General features: G+C 38.5%; 1 protein-coding gene across 1 annotated transcript; it reads right to left on the bottom strand.

Annotated features, from left to right (window-relative positions):
- Positions 1-626: 626 nt before the first annotated feature.
- Positions 627-18,534, bottom strand: mRpS16 (mitochondrial ribosomal protein S16). Its single transcript, XM_067146660.2, has 3 exons — positions 18,172-18,534; positions 17,867-18,026; positions 627-2,311 (listed from the first exon to the last, which is right to left on the bottom strand). The coding sequence occupies exons 1-3, from the start codon at positions 18,283-18,285 to the stop codon at positions 2,196-2,198; spliced, it is 390 nt and encodes a 129-aa protein (XP_067002761.1). The 5' UTR covers positions 18,286-18,534; the 3' UTR covers positions 627-2,195.
- Between the last annotated feature and the right edge of the window lie 235 nt (positions 18,535-18,769).

The raw sequence follows: 18,769 nt of genomic DNA, 5'->3' as shown, positions 1-18,769 counted from the left end.
CCTTTATAATTATGTTATACTGCGTCAAAATAGACCTCGCTAGAAATGAATGACCTAGTCACTTGTTGACACGTATTGACGGAAATGAGAAGGTGCGTGGTTTGCTATTCGCATACTCGGCGAAAATACCATTCAGCTCCGTCTACCTGTAGGCCTACGACACGCTGCTTGCCACACAATGTGGGGACAACGCTCTCGAGACCTCTCGAAATTTCTCGCAAGAAATAGTGCCTGCGCTAGTCTCGAGAAATCTCGAGACCTCGTCTCAGACTGCCTATCACTACTATACAGTACAAGTTGTTCTGTTCTCTCGTTACAGAAATTGACACACTAATTTGATGTACAGGCTGAGGGGATAGAGAGGTTCATCAGATGTAAGTTCACTAATGTTTTCAACTGTCTTCAGTCCTGTTCCTAATTGACTACAAATGTGGGAACTGCAAGTAGTGAACAGTTGTGATTTTCACTTTTGTCAGATTTGTCAACTCGCCTTTGAAGCCACTGTTAGCTCTCACTGCACTGTTGGTTGTTAACCCACGCTTACCTGCTGGGACACACTTGTATCCTACTATACTGTGTAGAACAATCAAGCTTCACTGTAAGTTTTGAAAAAAAAACTTCCAGGCCATGAATGAAATTTTTTATTACAACTAACTTTCTCTACAGCAAAAAACAACAATATTTTTGACTATGCAAATACAGTAGGTCTGTTATAGCAGGAATTCATACAGGCAAAAAGTTCATTCGCTATAGCAGATTGTCGTTATATTCGATTTGTTGTAAATGACGGGGAAAACCCCGCACAGATTAAAATCAGTATGAAACAGCACGCAGTTTGTTCAAAACTCATGTTTTCGCAGAAGATATCCACACTACAACTTATTCATTTGTTATATTTCTTCCGATACTACATGAACACATATTATGTCCAATTTCTTTCAGAAAAGACAGAAACCTAGTATAGACACACTAGCATATAACGCATAACTTTGCAAGTAAATATCCATGATTCTTAAGTTAACCATATATGTAATAATATTATTGGCCTTACGTTCCACTAACTACTTTTATGCTTTTCGGAGACACAGGAGTTCTTTCACATGCCAGTAAATCTACCAACATGAGGCTGACATATCTTGAGCACCTTCAGATACACCGGGCTGAGCTAGCATCGAACCTGCCAAGTTGCGGTCAGAAGGCCAGCGCCTTGACCGTCTGACCCACTCAGCCTGGCTTAACCATATACTGTATTTATCATGAAAATATATTTCAAGCACCAGTAGAGAAATGATAAACTTCTCGCTATAAATTTACATGGGAATAGCCTTTCCAAAATTTAACCAGCCACGAAAAAATATAAACTCTGTTTTACAATTTGTTTTACGTCGCACCGACACAGATAGGTCTTATGGTGACGATGGGATAGGAAAGTAATAAATTTCATTTTTCATTATCCATATCTTTTGATTACAGCTTTGTAAAAGCTCTGGGATAGGAAAGGGCTGGGAGTGGTAAGGAAGCGGCCAACGCCTTAATTAAGGTACAGCCTGGTGTGAAAATGATAAACCACGAAAAACCAGCTCCAGGGCTGCGGACAGTGGGGTTCAAACCCACTATCTCCCGAATGCAAGCTGATAGCTATGTGACTCAAACTATAAACTAACCTTTGAAATCAATGACGCACTCTGCCATATCTCGAGGTGCATCACACTCTCACTTAATTTCAATATATAGCATTAAAATCAAGCGATCATTTAGTTCAGCCTTTATTTCTAACGAGTTAACAACTGCTATCGGCCATTCTCCTCTTTCATTTTGAATTTCCTTTACAGAACAGCAATCAGTGGGTATTACTAATCGACTCTGACATTGCCTTCAAATGTTAACGAGAAAACTCGCTAGTACATGTAGCGAGAAAACTACACCAAAGATGATCGATTGCATTCAGTATCAGCGCTGGAGTACATAAATACTGATAATGGAAAAATTAGTGCATGCTTAATGCTCATAATAACAGATGCCTCGGTAATACGGTTCTCGCTGTAACCAAAAGATAATATACAGTTTAATATGGCAATTTTCAAGGGGCAGAAAAACAGTCGTTATAACAGGTATCTCGCAATATGCCGCACTTGCTATAGCAGATTTCTTCTGTAACTTATTTGTCATGTAGCTGATGACAGAGTTTATAAATGTTATACGCTCTTAGAAACGGACACCTCTTCATCAGTTTTGTTGTTTTCCTGTGTTCTTCTGTTTCTCCAGGCAGTCATGTAAGTCCGAGGATGAATAGGATAAAATCCAGCTAAACCTGAAAACAAAGAATGGAATAGTTCAGATGTAATCGTGCAGTGAATTACTGTGTACCTAGGTTATCCAATATGCATAGCACTTAGGTCATGGGGAGGAAACCTCAAGGAGAAGTGAAGCAACAGTCTGACTCAGTGACGGATGTGTTTGTTAAGTACAGGGCTACAAAGGAACAAGTTTAGTACAAAGAAGAACATATTCATCATCCAAGAAAGAAACATCTGGCACATAAGCCTAAACTTAACTTTCTTCAGAGCTTCTTTCTGACAGCATTTAAAAATTTGCTGCCAGTCATAACTGATCCAAAAGGTGTTTGTCTCTGATTAGTGATATACATCTGGTTTTTCCCTATTTTCATTGTTGAAAATAATTGTTCACAAATGTTACACCGCTTTCTCTACTGCAAAAGACAACCAGCAACAATATTTTTGACTATGCAAATAACTTATTTGTCATACAAATACAAATGGAAACGAAGTTGGCTGCCAGCCAGCCAGAAAGGACAGGAGGTGAGGGTTGGAACGGTTACGAGGCAAGAAAAATGCACAGTGAATCACATTTTTTGAAACAGCTGGAGTAGATTATTGCATATGTAGAATTCCTTCAATACATGCCACCAGTCAGTACAAATTCATTTTGTTTTATCGAAAATGTTTCCTGGATAAAAAATAGAATCAACACTAAGAATGCCCAAAGGAAAATATTATGCACTCTTTATAGCCTTTGATCAGCGCTGCCTGGATGAAGTGGTGCCAAGTCACAGGAGTCCTTTTGGATCAGAGGGTGCCAATGTATCTGAAATCCAAAATCTACAGAACCATCATTAGACCAGTGGCACTGTATGTCACAAGGAGACGCGAACAGCAGCATGTCATGGAGATGAAGATGATTCGCTGGCCAATAAGACTCACTAGACTGGACCACATCAGAAATGAGGATGTTCGGATGGTATTTGGTGTGGCCCCAACCCCTGAAAAAATGCGAGAGAATCGTTTGCGATGGTATGGTCATGTGCTACGCAGAAACGGTTCTTCAGTTGCGAGAAGGGCATTTAACACAAATTTGGGTAGCTGTCCAACAGACTGTCCAAGTCTATAAACTAAATACTCTCCTTTTACTTACCTTCATTCCCCACACCCTCGTGTTGTACATATGTATTTGGTCCTGCTTTACGGCCAGATGCCCTTTCTGATGCCAACTCCATGTATGTAGCCAGACAAACGCAGACATGCCAACTTTCAAAATTTTTAAAATCAGAAAATTTTATGACATACTGTGGCTTATTATAACCCACATATATTCAAGAATATTTAACACATTTTTCTATTACATATTATTTCTGTTATTTATTTCATTTATAAATACTAAAATACTGCACGTATCTCACTGTAGCTGCCTTATCCTTCTTTGGAAAATCTGAACTAATTTTTTGCTCCAAGCATTTCCTTTGCTGAAAATAGTTTTGAGGTTAAACATTTTTCATAAGATATCTCAAAAAGCATTGCTCTGAGCTGTGTTCTTGTCATCTCGCACTTTGCATTCTACGCAGAATTGATAAAATGGCAAGCATTGCCCTTAGACAGTGTCATATTTAGGAATACCCTACCAATGCCCACTGAAAATGAATTCTCTGAACTATTGATAGAATGGTGAAAGTGCAGGATTTTAATACAGTACAAGAGTACTAAATCTGCTCTCAATATCAAAGACTGGTCTCAGCAATCAGGAGAGTGGGAGGAAGAATGAAAAGCCATGAGTCTCCCACTTAAACCGGGAGAGTTGGCACATCTGCACACAGAAACACTCAGCCACTGACCAGACGATCAGGAATCGAGCCTGGACCCACCGAACCGAAGGCCATTGTCGCGAGCACTGATTCACAACACGTCCTTCCGTGGGAAATTATGGAGCGAGCGCATCGAATGAGGTTCGATCCGTGACCTCCCAGTCAGAAATCCCTAATAATCATGAGTAATTTAGGTGACCTCTCTAAAGAACCAGAGAAACAAGGAAATGCTATTTGGTCCTTGTTTCAATGAAGGTGAAATCCTGACATTCACCTCCCCGCGGTAAAGAGGGGGCAACGACTGGCAGCTAACGAATGAAGGGACCGATTATCTCCCGGTATAAGGAGATCCCCCATACCAAGTGCCAACAGTCTCTTTGAGAGTGGATGAGCGGGTATGGGTAAGGGCACTCTATTGTCCTGGGGACAAGAAATTGTTCCCAAAGGCGGAGGAACCAGTTTGGTCAACGGCATTAGGATGCAGAAGGCAACGGGAAACCACTGCATTAAAGATCCTGAGAGATATTCCAATAAATCCACATGGCATGGCTGCAACGTCAAGATCGGAGCTGGCCGTGTGGATTGTCTACCTCCGTTTGGAGACGACGGCTTAAGAAGAATAATTTAGGTGTAACATATAAAGAGAAAGTACAGGAAAAACAGTGCAAGTAAGTAATTAAGTGTAATAGAATGTCAGTGCAGTGAATAAGTGCAGAATTACAATTATAATTAAAAGCATTTCTTAAAACTAGTCTCAACTTGGAACATTTCAGTGAGCTGAGAGTGAGGCAAACTTGTGCAATCAGAATATTTGTCAGAGAAACAAGTAAACAGACTAGAAGGTCATAGTTAGAAGCTTTTATTGAGTGGACCAGGAAAACCAAACCTGTTGTCAGTCACGTAGCAAAGTGCCCTGTAAAATAAGTAAACTTGGATGAAATTACCACTTGCATATCAGCAACGCTTGACTGTCACCATCTGACTGAGTCCCTGCTTACGTCTGTAGGATTGCCCTACACAGGTTAAGATTATAAGCAATTTGTGAATTCGAAAAATTTTTGACGTTAGATATTTAAAGTAGGACAAAATTTATAACCTATAACCAACAGCGTGCATCAGTTTAGTCTTTTTATGGATGAAAAGAATAATATTCACACCAAAACTCAGCTGTTTTGAGACTGTATTAAGATTTCAATTCCATATGGTACAACATGTGAAAAAGTTTACGCCAGTTGTAACAAATTGTTTTAATGTGTATACAACAAATAATTTTAAGACATTCAGCTATTTAACAGATTGTAAATGTATTTATACAGAGACTAGTTAATTGCATTGTATTTTAAATATTAGAATACGGTTTTAAACTTTCAAACTCAATAAATAGTCATATTATTTTCAATAAGACAATGTAATATATAAACGCTTTATATTTAAGAGGTTTTTTAAAAGTTTATTATGGATAAGTTTGTTAATGGCAAACCATAAGTGTAAGTTCTAGAACGTCATCAATTTAACCTTGTAAGAATATTTATAGCTGAAGATGTTCAAAATATGAACGAAACATGTCCTATGTTTTAACAATTAAGCAATAAAATAAGGATAAGATCCTAATTTTATAATTGCTTTTAATGTATTGAATAGGTGGAAGTCAAAATTTGCGTGGTTTTTCATTTGATCGAGTATTTCATATTGCTTTTAATCACGCCATTCCTACTGATGTCATTGTAATGACCTATGTTCATTTCACTTGGGAAAACCACTAAGACAGCCTTTCCGAGGATGTAAAAAAACAGGTGGAGAGCGAGTGTCTTCATTATAATGAAAACTCCCCAACCTGATTGTGACTGATGGTAGTCAAGAGGACCTACTTACAATTAAAATTCCTTAACCGCGTCTTCATGTGAGAAAAGACATTTGGTGACTTCCCCGTTGCGTTTCTAGGGTAACGTTAAGAGATATATAATATAGTACAATCTTGCTCACAAGGTGTACATTACCTATGTCATAGAAAGAAAGAGATCCACCTTATCAATACTAAATTTATTAATGTTTTTAAAACAGGACCGGTTTCGACTCTTCACAAGTCATCCTCAGCTGTTATGTACATACACATTAGAATACATGTTTTAACAGTTGTATCTTACAAATAAACATGTCATATTTGATAGACATTAGGTAGTATGTCTAGAAGTGAAATTCTGCTTCTTACGTCTAAGTTTAGAGGATCAAGAATATATTAAAAAGATATCTATCTTTAACACATTAAAAGAATTACAACACATGATAAAATTTGTTGTTTATACCTGACCTTGAATATAGTATTAACGTTCAAGTTTTACCAGTAAAAGTTCTTTAAAAAGACTTTCATATTGCGTTGTTTTTAGTCGACTAAATATGCTTAAATGTAGCTGCATGTGCTTATACAGTATACTTTTTATTAGGCTTAAACTTTGTCAAAATGAGTATTGTGAATCTGAATTTGAAATTACAATAACAAAGTGAAATGCGTTTGAAATAACAGTAAGCTAGGTAATTGAAACCTGTGTTGAATGACTCCTTCAATTATATGCTATTTAAAATACATTACATGCAAATAAGACAATAGCATACTTCAAATGTAAAAGTTAAAAGGTATAAGACAATCATGTAAGTTTTGTGAAATTCATATGAAGTATTGTTCTTTCTTCATGCGTACGTGTCAAATTCAAATGGGGTAGTATACTTTAAACTTTGTCAAAATAAATAATGTGAATCTGAATTTGAGATTGCGTTGACAAATGAAATGCCAGGTGATTAAAACCTGTATTGAATGACCTCTTCAAATATATACTGTGTAAAATACATTATATGCAACATAAGACAATGGTACATTTCAATATGCAAGTTAAAAGGTAAGAGGCAGTCCTGCAAATTTTGTAAAGCTTCATATGAAGTACTGTTCTTCACGTGTACATTCCAAGTTCGAATGGGGCACTATTGGCCACTGTAAGATATTTGCTAAAGTCCAATCACTATAAACTTATATTATCTTGTTAAATATACAGATTGAAGATGAATGTGCTGCTGGGGTTATGAAAGCTGTTGTTGTAGGTGGTTCTTTTTCGGTCTATGATACTTGCTAACTATCTGTAAAAAGTAAATGAAATCAATTAGAAGCATCTTAGAATGTTAAAGTGTCAAACGTGTGTGTGTGTGTGTATAGATTACTTACTGTCGTGAGATGATTGGGAAGTGTATCGCTTGGCAGCTTGGCGTGTACTATATCGTGAACTTGTGGTATTAGTGTCTGTTGTCGTGAGGGGAATGGAGGGGTGGGGAAGGGGAGTTGCTAACTGTGTAGAGGTGGAGTTAGGCGTGTCTTTCACCTGCGCTGTGGATTGCGCGTGGTGTTGTTTATTGACTGTTCTCAGATAATAGTTTTTTTATAAAAGGGATGATTTTCTTAAATAAAATATTGGTTTTATCTGTTATTTCATTAATGTTATAATTAGGGTTGGCATATTGGTCTATAGTTATATATAGATCTTCAGTAATATTGAGTAAGGGTCCTTTGGGGTTTGTGCTTAATATTATCATATCATTATCTATATTAGTAAAGTTATGTTTGTAATCGACCATGTGTTGTCCTATTGCCGAAAAATGGTTGTGCTTTATGGCATTAACGTGTTTGTTGTATCCGATAGTAAAGTTTCTGCCTGTACGTCATATGTAGCTTGTTAAGCAGTTATTGCAGCAGATACGGTAAACTCCAGAACGAAGGTATTTGTTGTTATTGTTGATAGTTTTTGTGTTATGTATGATGATGTTGCTGTTATGTGTAGTCCTGTAGGCTATTTCAAGGTTATGTTTTTTTGAAAATGTTGGTTAACGAGTATATGTGCGTGTTATTAAATGTAAAGGTTGCGTAGTTTTTCTTAGGTTTGTCAATTTTTGATAGTTTAGTTTTGGGTTTTGATTTGAACTTATGAATGATTGAATTGACTGTATCTTTCTTGTATCCATTTTTTCTTGTTATTTCTTGGATTAAACGTATCTCTTCATTAAAATCTGTTTTTGAAAGTGGTACGTTAAAGGCTCTATAAACCATACTGTAATATGCTGCTTTTTTATGGGAGTTAGGATGAATGGAATCTGTTGCTATTGTATTTATTGTATGGGTGGGCTTGCAATAAATTTTGAAAGACAAATGATTGTCTTGTCTAGTAATAGTCAAATCGAGATAGTTCAGTATGCAGTTGTTTTCTGATTCTTTTGTAAACTGTATATGTGGGTCTATGGTGTTTAATTTGTCTAACAAGGTGTTGTCATTAGTTAGTCTATTATCGATGATGACAAATACGTCATCAACAAATCTGCACCATGACACTATGACATACTATACAGTAGATATCAATACGGAACATCATGAAATTTATTAATCAAGAGTACACTACCTAACCTAGAATTCTGTATACAATGTAGAATTCCGTAGCGAAGCATGGGTACATCAGCTAGTCAGACTATATATATGTAAAGGTTAAGTTGTCTCCATTTTAAGACCCCTTACCCTATTACAAAATGGAGAACAATACAGCCTCCACAAAATTAATGCCTGTGAGCCTAGAAAATTGCATCTCCTTTGCCAAGCATAAAATGTGCAGTAAGAAGCAAGTCATTTCTCATGGAATCTCTTTTTAATGTAGGCTTATGCTCCTCGACAACAGGTATTTATTTATTTATTTATTTATTTTATGCCTTTGTATGTGGCGAAGTTAGGGCTCACGGCCCTCTCTTACATGGAGAGTGTTTAGATAGAATGCGGAGTATTGTCTCAACTGACAGATAAAAGAGGAGGGTACCTGTTCATGAAATAGCACTTCAAAGTTTGTGACGTCACACGCTCAGCTGGAGGTTAGCTGAAACCGCAAAAACTATTTAATAAGTAAGTTTACAAAACTCTCAAAACCCTGCACGCGTTACAATGATGACAGCCTACCGAGAACTTCTCTATGAACATGTTAATTTTCTAGTGTGATCTGAGTTATCTGACAGCTCATGAATTCTACAGAAATGTGCAACCTTGGCAGGTTTTCGCAAACTATAAAAAAATAGTGGTATGTTCAACATGGCCATATCTAGTGATGTACCTATTTTTAAAATCGTTATTACTAAAGTTTCAATGCAGTTTTTTGAGGTTTCAAAATGAAAAAAGTAGAATTTGTAAAAATAATAGTGCTAGGTTTTGTCTCAAGTTTCTCTCTAATTATAAATATGATTCTAATGTGCATTTAATAATAAATAAACTTAACTATTAGAATACAAGGAGTTTCAGAATAATTTTTTAAAAGTTGTTAAATTTGTTCATGAGCTCTAAAGCTTAATTTACTCATTTAAACAAACAATCTTACTTTAATTTGTCCTTAAATACTATCATCTCCTTTAATCTGATAAATATTTTGCCGATTTTGCTCAGTTATGCTGTTTAACACCTGTTACATTCAAAATAATGGAAAAACAAGAAAAACAGTGACTGTCCTCCTTTAATTAAATTTATATGTTTAGTTTTTCTAGAATTTCTTTGGTCTGCAAAAAATATTTGCAAGTTTCTATTAGTTGTCATCTGACAGAGTTTACTGATTTTCACCATCTACCTCAACAAGTGGGTTGCATTCATGTAACATCCGTCACAGTACGTTTTTTTTTAATATTTAAAGTACTGGGAAAAGTTTTATTTCATAAAACAATAACCCAAAGCACACACAAAAAAATAAGAGCTATCTTTTGCAATTCATAAGATTCTGATCAATTGTTATTTCACTCTCCAAATTTGTCTTTTTAACTTTAACACATCTTACAATGGCATGCCTGAGCTGTTTAATCCTTTGCTGAGAGGAATGAACAAGAAAGTAGAATAAAGCAAGTTAAAAAGTGTAACAACAGGCCTAATTATAAAACAGTTGATTGTGCATCATTTATAGGCAGTGAATGTCCCTTTATAACTTCCCCCATCAAGAGTGAAGATCTGATGAAGCTGGGAAGTAGAAACGAGCTTGTCAGGGAATGAGAACAGATGGGTTTACAAGAACTGAGATGGATGAGGAGAGAGCCTATCTATTTGTTGACAGCAGTGTATGAAGATATGGAGATTGCCCTTGTTTCCTCCTCCTTTCTTTCACTCTGTCTTCACACACTGACCTGTCTTTACAGTCTTTGTATTTTGTGTTCCTTTTCTTGTTCCTCGTATCTAACTGTGTATGACTCAGTGCTCTTTTGGTAAGTATACTTGGTCACTGACAATGGTTACAAACATGCAACATGATAGTAGCCTATTATTAAAGTAGATTAAACCACACAGATCAGAAATGACCCAGTGTTCTCCCAAGAAATTTTCATTAGCCGGGTAGCAGGAATGAGTAGCCGGATGGGGAACACTATGTAAAAATTAATCTCTCTCTCTCTTTCTTAGCATTAATCCTGACTTGCAGGGTCTGCTGCTTTGCTACATCTCCTCCATTTCTGTCTGTCGTTGACATCTTCTGGTGTTAAGCCAACACTGTGCATGTCTGCCCTGATGTTGTCAGTCCATCTCTTTGCCGGTCTTCCTCATGGTCTTGTTCCCTCTGGGTTGATGTGGAGCGCTGTTTTGGCAACTAAGTCGTCCTGTTTTCTCATGACGTGGCCGTACCAGCGGAGACGGGCTTCCCTCACTTTGTCTACGATGGGCGCGACACCAAACCTTTGCCGGACGTCCGTGTTCCTTATTTGGTCACATTGGGTCAGCCCCATGGACCATCGAAGCATCTTCATCTCCATGGTTGTCAACATTTGCTCCTGTTGTTTCGTCATGGGGCGACATTCAGTCCCATAGATCGCTGCTGGCCGTACCACACTCTTATAAACTTTTGCCTTTAGATATTGAGGCATCTTTTTATCACAGAGGACTCCAGTGACCTGTCTCCACTTGAGCCAAGCTGCATTTACCCTCATCCGAGTATCAGGAGTGGTGTCACAGTTTGAGGTGACGACGGATCCCAAGTACTTAAATTGCATGGTCTTCTGCAGGTCCTCTTCACTGATACTTATGGTACCTCTGGTTTGGGGGCCACATTCCAGATATTCTGTCTTCTGGATATTGAGGTGCAGTCCATTTTCAGCCAGTCTGCCCTTCCAGGTTTGAACCTGATGCCGGAGTTCAGGACGGGTTTCTTGTGCAAGTACCACATCATCGGCATAAAGAAGGGTCCAGGGATGTGAAGTCTGTATGTCAGCTGTTGCCGTATCCATGCAGAGGATGAATAGCAATGGTGAAAGGGCAGAACCTTGATGAACACCCACAGTGATATCGAAAGGCGGAGAGATTCCAGCAGGACTCCGGACGACACTAGTGGAATTGCGATACAGAAGTTGCACCCAGCTTACATACTCTTCAGGGACGCCATGACAGCGAAGAGCTCACCAAATAAGTTCGTGTGGGATACGGTCAAAAGCCTTTTCTAGGTCTAGAAATGCCATGTGTACACTCTTCTGTCTCTCTCTGTGCTTTTCCATCAAGAGGCGTGTGGCATGGATAGCATCGATGGTACTGCATCCCTTAACAAATCCACACTGGTTTGGTGTTACAGAGACAATACATCTGAGTCTGCTGTCAAGTACACGTTCAAAGATCTTGAAAGTATGACAGAGGAGTCGTATAGGGCGATAGGTCAAGCAATCACTCACATCTCCTTTTCCCTTCCAGATTGGAACTGTTGTGCTAGTTGTCCATGAGTGTGGAAGCTGTTTCTCGGCGATGATTTGGTTGAAGAGTGAGACAAGGAACTCTGAAGCAGGCTTTCCAAGCACTTTCCAGATATCCGCTGGTAAGTCATCTGGACCAGTTGCTTTTCCATTTTTCATTTTGCTAATGGCAAGCATTACTTCCTCGGATGTAATTGAGGGAACAGGGCCTACGATAGGATCAGGACTAGAAATTGGTGGATGCGTAAATTCTTTGCTGCTGATGTTATTAAAGTAATCTGCCCAATGCTGGAGAATGGATTGTTAATCTCACTATGTAAAAAATTAATATGATCAACTTATTCCCCTCAGAGCATTAACAATAATATCAGACAGGTAAACATTAACTGCAAAATTGAACTATTTTAGTATTATTATTATGAAAAAGGTATAACTAAGTATTCTGAACTACTAGTGTCCTACTGCCCGTTCATAATCATGTAGCACCAGGGCTTACTACTCGGTTGTTGTGGAGTTCCAAGCTAAACATTTAAGTTTTGGTGTAACTGATGCAAGTATGCTGACAACAATGAAGATTTATCGTTTAAATTAACAGTTTTTAGTATTTACATTTTAATTTGGTGCACCCAATGACTCAAATATGTATTAATATTATGTAATATTAATATTATGTATTATGTATATTATGTAACTCCTCCTCTGCGAACCATGTGACCTTGCCGCGGTGGGGAGGCTTGCATGTCCCAATGATGCAGATAGCCGAGCCGCAGGTGCAACCATATCGGATGGGTATCTGTTGAGAGACCAGACTAACGAATGGTTCATCGAAAGGGGGGTAGCAGCCTTTCGATAGTTGCTCGGGCGGCAGTCTAGATGATTGACTGATACGGCCTTGTAATAATACTCAACATGGCTTAGCTGTGTTGATACTGCTACTTGGCTGAAAGCAACGGGAAACTACAGCCGTAACTAACTCCCGAGGACATGCAGCTCTCTCTTTATGAATGATGTACTGATGATGGCTTCCTCCCGGGTAAAATATTCCGGAGGTAAACTAGTCCCCCATTCGGATCTCCGGGTGGGGACTACACGAGAGGGGGCGATCATCAGGAAGGTGGATACTGACATTCTGCGAGTCGGAGCGTGGAATGTTAGAAGTTTGAATCGTTGTGGTAGGTTAGAGAACCTGAAAAGGGAGATGGATAGGCTAAAGTTAGATGTAGTTGGTATAAGTGAAGTACGTTGCCAGGAAGAACAAGATTTTTGGTCAGGCGACCACCGAATTATCAACACAAAATCAAACAGGGGAAATGCAGGAGTTGGTTTAATAATGAATAAGAAAATAGGGCAGCGGGTAAGCTACTACGACCAGCATAGCGAAAGGATTATTGTCGTCAAGATAGACACCAAACCAATGCCCACCACAATAGTGCAGGTCTATATGCCTACTAGTTCAGCAGATGATGAAGAAATCGAAAGAATATATGAGGAGATAGAAGATTTAATACAATATGTAAAAGATGACGAGAATCTAATTGTGATGGGAGACTGGAATGCAGTGGTAGGTCAAGGAAGAGAAGGTAATACAGTAGGAGAATTTGGATTGGGACAAAGGAACGAAAGAGTAAGTCGGCTGGTTGAATTCTGCACTGATCATAATTTAGTCCTTGCCAATACTTGGTTCAAACACCACAAATGGCGGCTGTATACGTGGATGAGACCTGGAGACACTGGAAGGTATCAAATAGACTTCATTATGATTAGGCAGAGATTCAGAAACCAGGTGTTGGATTGCAAAACTTTCCCAGGAGCAGACGTGGACTCTGACCATAACTTGTTGGTCATGAAATGCCATCTGAAGTTGAAGAAATTGAAGAAAGGAAATAATGCAAAAAGATGGGATCTAGACAAGTTGAAAGAAAAGAGTGTAAGGGATTGTTTCAAGGAACATGTTGCACAAGGACTAAATGAAAAGGCTGAAGGAAACACTATAGAGGAAGAGTGGAGAGTCATGAAAAATGAAGTCAGTAGGGCTGCTGAAGAAATGTTAGGAAGGAAGAAAAGATCAACTAAGAATCAGTGGATAACTCAGGAGATACTAGACCTGATTGATGAACGACGAAAATACAAGAATGCTAGAAATGAAGAGGGCAGAAAAGAATACAGACGATTAAAAAATCAAGTGGATAGAAAGTGCAAGGTAGCTAAGGAAGAATGGCTGAAGGAGAAGTGCAAGGATGTCGAAGGCTGTATGGTCCTGGGTAAGGTAGATGCTGCATACAGGAAAATCAAGGAAACCTTTGGAGAAAGGAAATCTAGGTGTATGAATATTAAGAGCTCAGATGGAAAGCCACTTCTAGGGAAAGAAGACAAAGCAGAAAGATGGCAGGAGCATATCCAAAAGCTGTATCAAGGTAAAGATGTAAATAATTTGGTTCTGAAACATGAAGAGACTGTTGATGCTGATGAAATGGGAGACCCAATTTTGAGGTCAGAGTTTGACAGAGCTGTGAGTGACCTCAACAGGAACAAAGCACCTGGAATTGATGACATTCCCTCTGAATTACTGACTGCCTTAGGAGAAACCAGCATGGCAAGGTTATTTCATTTAGTGTGCAAGATGTATGAGACAGGAGAAGTCCCATCCGATTTTCGGAAGAATGTTGCTATACCTATTCCCAAGAAAGCCGGTGCTGACAGGTGTGAAAACTACCGCACCATTAGTTTAGTATCTCATGCCTGCAAAATTTTAACATGTATTATTTACAGAAGAATGGAAAAACAAGTTGAAGCTGAGTTGGGAGAAGATCAATTTGGCTTCAGAAGAAATGTAGGAACACGTGAAGCAATACTGACTCTACGTCTGATCTTAGAGGATCGAATCAAGAAGGACAAGCCCACGTACATGGCATTCGTAGATCTAGAAAAGGCATTCGATAATGTTGATTGGACCAAGCTATTTATGATTCTGAAGATGATAGGGATCAGATACAGAGAACGATGAATTATCTACAATCTGTATAAATATCAGTCTGCAGTGATAAGAATCGAGGGCTTTGAAAAAGAAGCAGCAATCCAGAAAGGAGTGAGGCAAGGCTGCAGTTTATCCCCTCTCCTTTTCAATGTTTACATAGAACAGGCAGTAAAGGAAATCAAAGAGAAATTTGGAAAGGGAATCACAGTCCAAGGAGAGGAAATCAAAACCTTGAGATTTGCCGATGATATTGTTATTTTATCTGAGACTGCAGAAGATCTCGAGAAGTTGCTGAAGGGTATGGATGGAGTCTTGGGTAAGGAGTACAAGATGAAAATAAATAAGTTCAAAACAAAAGTAATGGAGTGCAGTCGAACAAAGGCAGGTGATGTAGGAAATATTAGATTAGGAAATGAAGTCTTAAAGGAAGTAGATGAATATTGTTACTTGGGTAGTAAAATAACTAACGATGGCAGAAGTAAGGAGGACATAAAATGCAGACTACCACAAGCAAGGAAGAGCTTTCTTAAGAAAAGAAATTTGCTCACTTCAAACATTGATATCGGAATTAGAAAGATGTTTTTGAAGACTTTTGTGTGGAGCGTGGCATTGTATGGAAGTGAAACATGGACGATAACTAGCTCAGAAAGAAAGAGAATAGAAGCTTTTGAAATGTGGTGTTACAGAAGAATGCTGAAGGTGAGATGGATAGATCGAATAACGAATGAAGAGATACTGAATCGAATTGGTGAGAGGAGATCGATTTGGCTAAATTTGACGAAAAGAAGAGATAGATTGATAGGACACATCTTAAGACACCCAGGACTTGTTCAGTTGGTTTTTGAGGGGAGTGTAGGTGGTAAGAACGGTAGGGGTAGACCAAGGTATGAATATGACAAGCAGATTAGAGCAGATGTAGGATGCAATAGTTACGTAGAAATGAAAAGGTTAGCACAGGATAGAGTGGCATGGAGAGCTGCATCCAACCAGTCTATGGACTGATGACTCAAACAACAAACAACATTATGTAACTAGCATATATCTAAGTTATGTTAGCCGGGCGGTCTGTAAAAACGGCAGAGGCTATTAAAAAGGACATTGTGACCGTGTGCTACCTCTCCAGAGTTAAAAAATGTACATGGGTCACTGTGGATACAATGACGGGCAGAAAATGATTGCTAGCTTAAGATATCAAAAAGTCTGTAACTGCCAGGTCCCGGACTTAAAAGACAGCCTTCTCCAGAGATAATGAAATAAAGATTATTTTCTAACAAAGTACTGCGACAGGTTGCTTCCATCAATATCAACAGAAAACAACCCCGGAATTCGAAGACGAAAAGGAAACAAAGGCATTGCAGACTGCTAAAAAAGTATTTCGGGTGTAGAGCAGTTCACTGTATTGGCCATACACTTCACCCAGGAAGATCATCATGATAATGCACTCCACTCAGTTCATAAAGGAAGAAATTGGAAAAATGAGATGGGAACTTGGGAACTTACACGGCACCCTGTCTACAGTCCCCAAATTGCATGCTTCATCTTCTTTTTCTTTTTTAAAGAACTAATGTGAAGCCAATACAATGAGATGAGGGATGACGTACAGACAGCATTACACATTATAATTCTCATATTTTGGTCTGTATTGAATTGTACATTAAAGTACATTGTTTTATTCCACCTATTCATTAATATTTCTTTGACTTACAGAGAGCAGTCGTGCAGACTGCTAGGGGACGAAAAAAGAAAAGTGCATTATAGAACATACAGAATGGTGAGGAAAAAACTGTGCAAGAAAATAAGGGGAAAAATCTCTAGATTAAGGTAGCATGTATTATTTTTAAATAACATCCTGGTTCATGACGAACTGTTGCTCATTAGTTTCTATACACCTATCCTAATCTTCTTCCCTGGTAGCCTATGGCTTGTACAGGAAATGTCGCACCAGAAGTTCATTCTCCTGACTAATGCACAGTAATTAATTTACATGTAATAGGCCTATATGACATCTTTAGCCCGTATTGTCAACTCTGAACAGTTTAAATAACATTAAAAGTTCCACCTTTACACTATTTACAAAAGTTTTTATTCCTAAAGCAAAGTTATAGGCACATGTTTCGTCCCTCTTGGGAACATCTTCAGCCTAGCGAAGAATAAAAGTTATATAGCAAAATTAGCATTACAAGAAAGGTCTTATACACAAAGACCATGAAAATTTTATTTGCTGCAGACAACACCTTTTTTGCTTTAATGTTTATATCTTTAAACTAATGCACAGTAACTTACTATGACATACTGAGTGGTGGTGGTGGTGATTATTGTTTTGTTTTTTTTGCTAGGTCTTATGGCGACAATGAGACAGAAAAGGCCTAGGAATGGGAAGGAAGCGGCCGTGGCCTTAATTAAGGTAAAGCCCCAGCATTTGCCTGGAGTGAAAATGGGAAACCAAGGAAAACCATCTTCAGGGTTGCCGACAGTGTGATTCAAACCCACTATCTCCTGGATGCAAGATCACAGCTGCGCGCTCCTAACCGCACGGCCAACTCACCCGGTCAGATTATTGTTTTAAGAGGAAGTAGGCTACAAATAAGCAACCATCCTCTGTATAACACTAATAAGAGAGTGAAATGGAAGGGATCCGACACTTCGGAAAACAAAAATATCGACCAAGGAAAGACAAGGGCTATAAAGGGGATGAAAATGAAAGACTCCCTAGGATTTGCAAACCTAATACCATCAGGGTCAGAAAAGAACAGGAGCTGACCGAAGGAGGTCGGATAGGATAGATGAAAATTAGGAGCCTGACACAAGTAAGTGGAAACAATGTCAGGACTCAGCTAAGTACCCCTTGGGCGCCAACCTTCGCTCCCAAGTTGAAAGTCCCTGAAGCCCCTTTTAGTCGCCTCTTACGACAGGTAGGGGATACCGTGGGTGTTATAATACCGCCCCCCATGCACAGCGGGAGATATCACATACCGAAAAGGGAGTATGGACGCAGTATTTGACACCTGTATAGCGCACACTGACGATTTCCCAAAAGCACTCTTTGTAGCTAATCAGTCCAAAAGTAAATGTGTTATTACCTAGTAATTCAGCAACAGGTGTACTGGTATCAGCTCCACTGCCGAGCCAATACCGGATTCTTTCTAAATTTAATGAAACTAACTTTTCATTGAACTGGTTCGGATGTGGATCATAGGTTCCAACTTGCTCTATTACCGGTTGGTGCTGGCCTTTCTTTCTCTGAAACGAAAACAAATGTAATGTTGAAAGCCCCATGTTAAAGAATAACTACCTAAGATTGAAATAATATAGTCGCAGAGAGCACCTAATAATAATCTTAGAAGAAATGTAGTTAAAACAGAATAGTTAAGTACACTGGACTCACTTCCATTACCACAATATGAAAGAAAGGTCTATTTGCACAGCCGTAACGAGCAAATCGAATTATTTTGGCTGAACGTCGTGCAAATGATGCTCCACCACTGGCAGGATGTAACATTCTTCCACAGTGCTTTTAAACTTTAACAAAATACCAGGATTGATTGAGGTTATAAAATACACTTCTAAGAACAATGTGTAGTTCAACAACACAAACAGTGTGAAAACCTCATTACTGAACTTTAATTTGGACCATAAGAATCAAGAAGATTGGTAAAATTGTAGACAGCTATACACTGTAACGCTACCGTGAAATATTCTTGTTTAGAATGGACAGTACCATAATCCATACAAAATCCTCCACTTTGTTGACTTTGTTTACCTTTCGTTGAATCCACCGCCGTCTCGATCATCCTCCACCACCGCCGTCTCGATCCTCTTCTTGATGCTTACGGGCTCTATATTTTTACCCAGTCACTACACATTAAATATCAAAATCAAAATCTCTTTATTTGCAAATGAGGTGTCTACCTCGGTGGCAAATGGTACACTAAAATACATTATTGTCAAGCACTAAATATTAAATTAACAAGAGAAGAAAATTT

Source organism: Anabrus simplex, chromosome 4 (assembly GCF_040414725.1).
Source record: "Anabrus simplex isolate iqAnaSimp1 chromosome 4, ASM4041472v1, whole genome shotgun sequence".
Taxonomy (NCBI): domain Eukaryota; kingdom Metazoa; phylum Arthropoda; class Insecta; order Orthoptera; family Tettigoniidae; genus Anabrus; species Anabrus simplex.
The sequence above is the reverse complement of the archived record's forward strand: the minus strand, read 5'-3'. Positions and strand labels throughout refer to the sequence as shown.

Bases quoted from the DNA above. Each gene is read 5' to 3' on its own strand.
- mRpS16 (XM_067146660.2), bottom strand. From the start codon at position 18,285: ATGTTACATCCTGCCAGTGGTGGAGCATCATTTGCACGACGTTCAGCC. The intron at 18,027-18,171 runs GTGAGTCCAGTG...TTTTCGTTTCAG, and splicing joins TTCATATTGTGGTAATGGAA to AGAAAGAAAGGCCAGCACCA. The intron at 2,312-17,866 runs GTAATAACACAT...CTTTGTTTTCAG, and splicing joins ACCTGTTGCTGAATTACTAG to GTTTAGCTGGATTTTATCCT.